Genomic DNA, 2,056 nt, shown 5'->3' on the forward strand with positions numbered 1-2,056 from the left:
TTTTCGTATGTATATAATATAATATTTTTGAATAAATTATTATTAGGTTATGCTACGTGTACAACAAAATCAGTCACCAGTATAAAATTCATGTTAGAATATAAATACACATTGAAAATAAATTAAATCACACATGTATTTATACACAAATACATTAGTAGTTGATTTTAGTAGCTGATTTTGGTGTACAAATAGCATTTCTCATTATTATTATTGATGCAGTGCATTATTATAGTATGCAGAAGATAATGATAAAATTGCAAGTAGTGAGCCACCTGAAATGATTCCCCAGCAAGAATGAGAAACATGAAGGGTGAAGGATCAATATCAAACCACTCTCCATTTTTCAATTTAACCTGTAATCCAGTTACATTATTTTGGTGCAATATGGTGAAGAAAGAAGTGTCCTTGTGAGGCATCAATCCCAAATTACTCTCATCCTTCTTTGGAAGTGCATATCTAAAGCTCCGAAGCAAATAACTTGTTGATTCAATTAGGTCATGATAGTGCCTTTCTTCTAGACCATACCCATCACACACCATTCTTTTAGCAATATGGTCCAATTCTACCACCAATTTTGCATATATATTAAGACTCTCGCTGTGTCAACAATATAATCATGAGAATTGACAAGGTTAGAAGCATTTACAATAACACTCAATAACAATATAAACATACATAATTTAACTAGAAAAATAATGCTATATATAAATCATTTTAATTAATATTGGACTTCTAATTTTAATAATGGAAACCCTTTTTTATATATTTATCTTTATTTCTAAAGTAAATGCCATTTTCGGTCTCTAACCATTTGTTCGATGGACTTCGCATCTCCTAACAAATATAAAAATCTAAATCGGTCCCTATCTACTTTGATATATATACGTTCCAGTCCCTGCAACCGGTTTCGAGCAGATCACTTGCTGATGTATCAATCACTTGCTTGGCTATCTTCTTCATTATTGTAGGGACAAGTTACTGACACATCAATAAGTGACCTGCTCGAAACCGGTTGCAGGGACTGGAACGTACATATATCACAGTAGATAGGGACCGATTTGGATTTTTATATTTGTTAAGGGGTGTGAAGTCCATCGAACAAATGGTTAGAGACCGAAAAGGATATTTACTCTTATTTCTATTTAATCGATATTCTAATTTTTACTATAGATATGATGAAAATAAATACTTTTTTCTACTCTTCAACAACCATATTCTATTTTATGTAAGCTAAGGTCAAATCTTTAAACTCTAAAATCTAAACGAAATCGATGTCTATATATCATCATGCATGTAACAAGAAATGAAATAATTATGGAGGAAAAATATGAAAGAAAGGAGAAACATATATAACTAATTCTTAATTAAGCAATGAATTCAATTAAAAGACTAATTTTTTAAAATTAACTTTTCACCTTAAATTTCAAATTTTAAGTCCTAAATCTTAACTTCAAAAGATGAGAGTTAAAAAAAATAAATTTAAAATAAAAATAGATTAATATTAATTAATTAAAAAATTAATAATTTTTCATACTTATTCTTAAGGAAGAGGTACCTGAAATGATGATATCCTTGTGGCCACATAACCCTAGTGAAGTGTTGAACATTTTCCATAGTTAAAGGGTCAGGGATCCCTAATGATTCATATAGAGGAACACTAGGATGTGGCCCATAATAACCATGGTAAGGCTTGTCACTAATCTTTTGCATCTTTGTTTCCAATGGAAGATCAAATAGTTCTTCCATTAGACCAAAAACTTTGTTGTTAAGTTCCATAGGAACTTTATAAGATAGTGCATAGAAACAACCATGGTCCTCTAGTGCTCCCTTTATTACTTGGCTTGCAGAATCCCAGTTTTCAGTGCCAGGTTTCAAATTTTCATCACTGAAATTGATAATAGGAACTTGGGAATTAGATGAATGTTCTTCATAATCCATGATTTTCAGGAAAGTATGAAGAAAATATTGGTAGAGAAAATGGAGTAGTTAATAAAAGTCCCTCTATATTTGATATTGTCTATTAAAATTTCATCTTACAGGTAAATGATAAATG

The 2,056-nt window shown here is 30.3% G+C and overlaps 1 protein-coding gene across 1 annotated transcript; it reads right to left on the reverse strand.

Annotated features, from left to right (window-relative positions):
- Positions 276-2,056, reverse strand: LOC107616574 (probable 2-oxoglutarate-dependent dioxygenase AOP1; the record flags this gene model as incomplete). The annotated part of the gene is given in 2 exon segments (XM_016318528.2): positions 276-600; positions 1,559-2,056. Coding segments are annotated over 2 exon segments (708 nt in total), but the record flags the coding sequence as incomplete, so codon positions are not given.

Source organism: Arachis ipaensis, chromosome B09 (assembly GCF_000816755.2).
Source record: "Arachis ipaensis cultivar K30076 chromosome B09, Araip1.1, whole genome shotgun sequence".
Classification (NCBI taxonomy): Eukaryota; Viridiplantae; Streptophyta; class Magnoliopsida; order Fabales; family Fabaceae; genus Arachis; species Arachis ipaensis.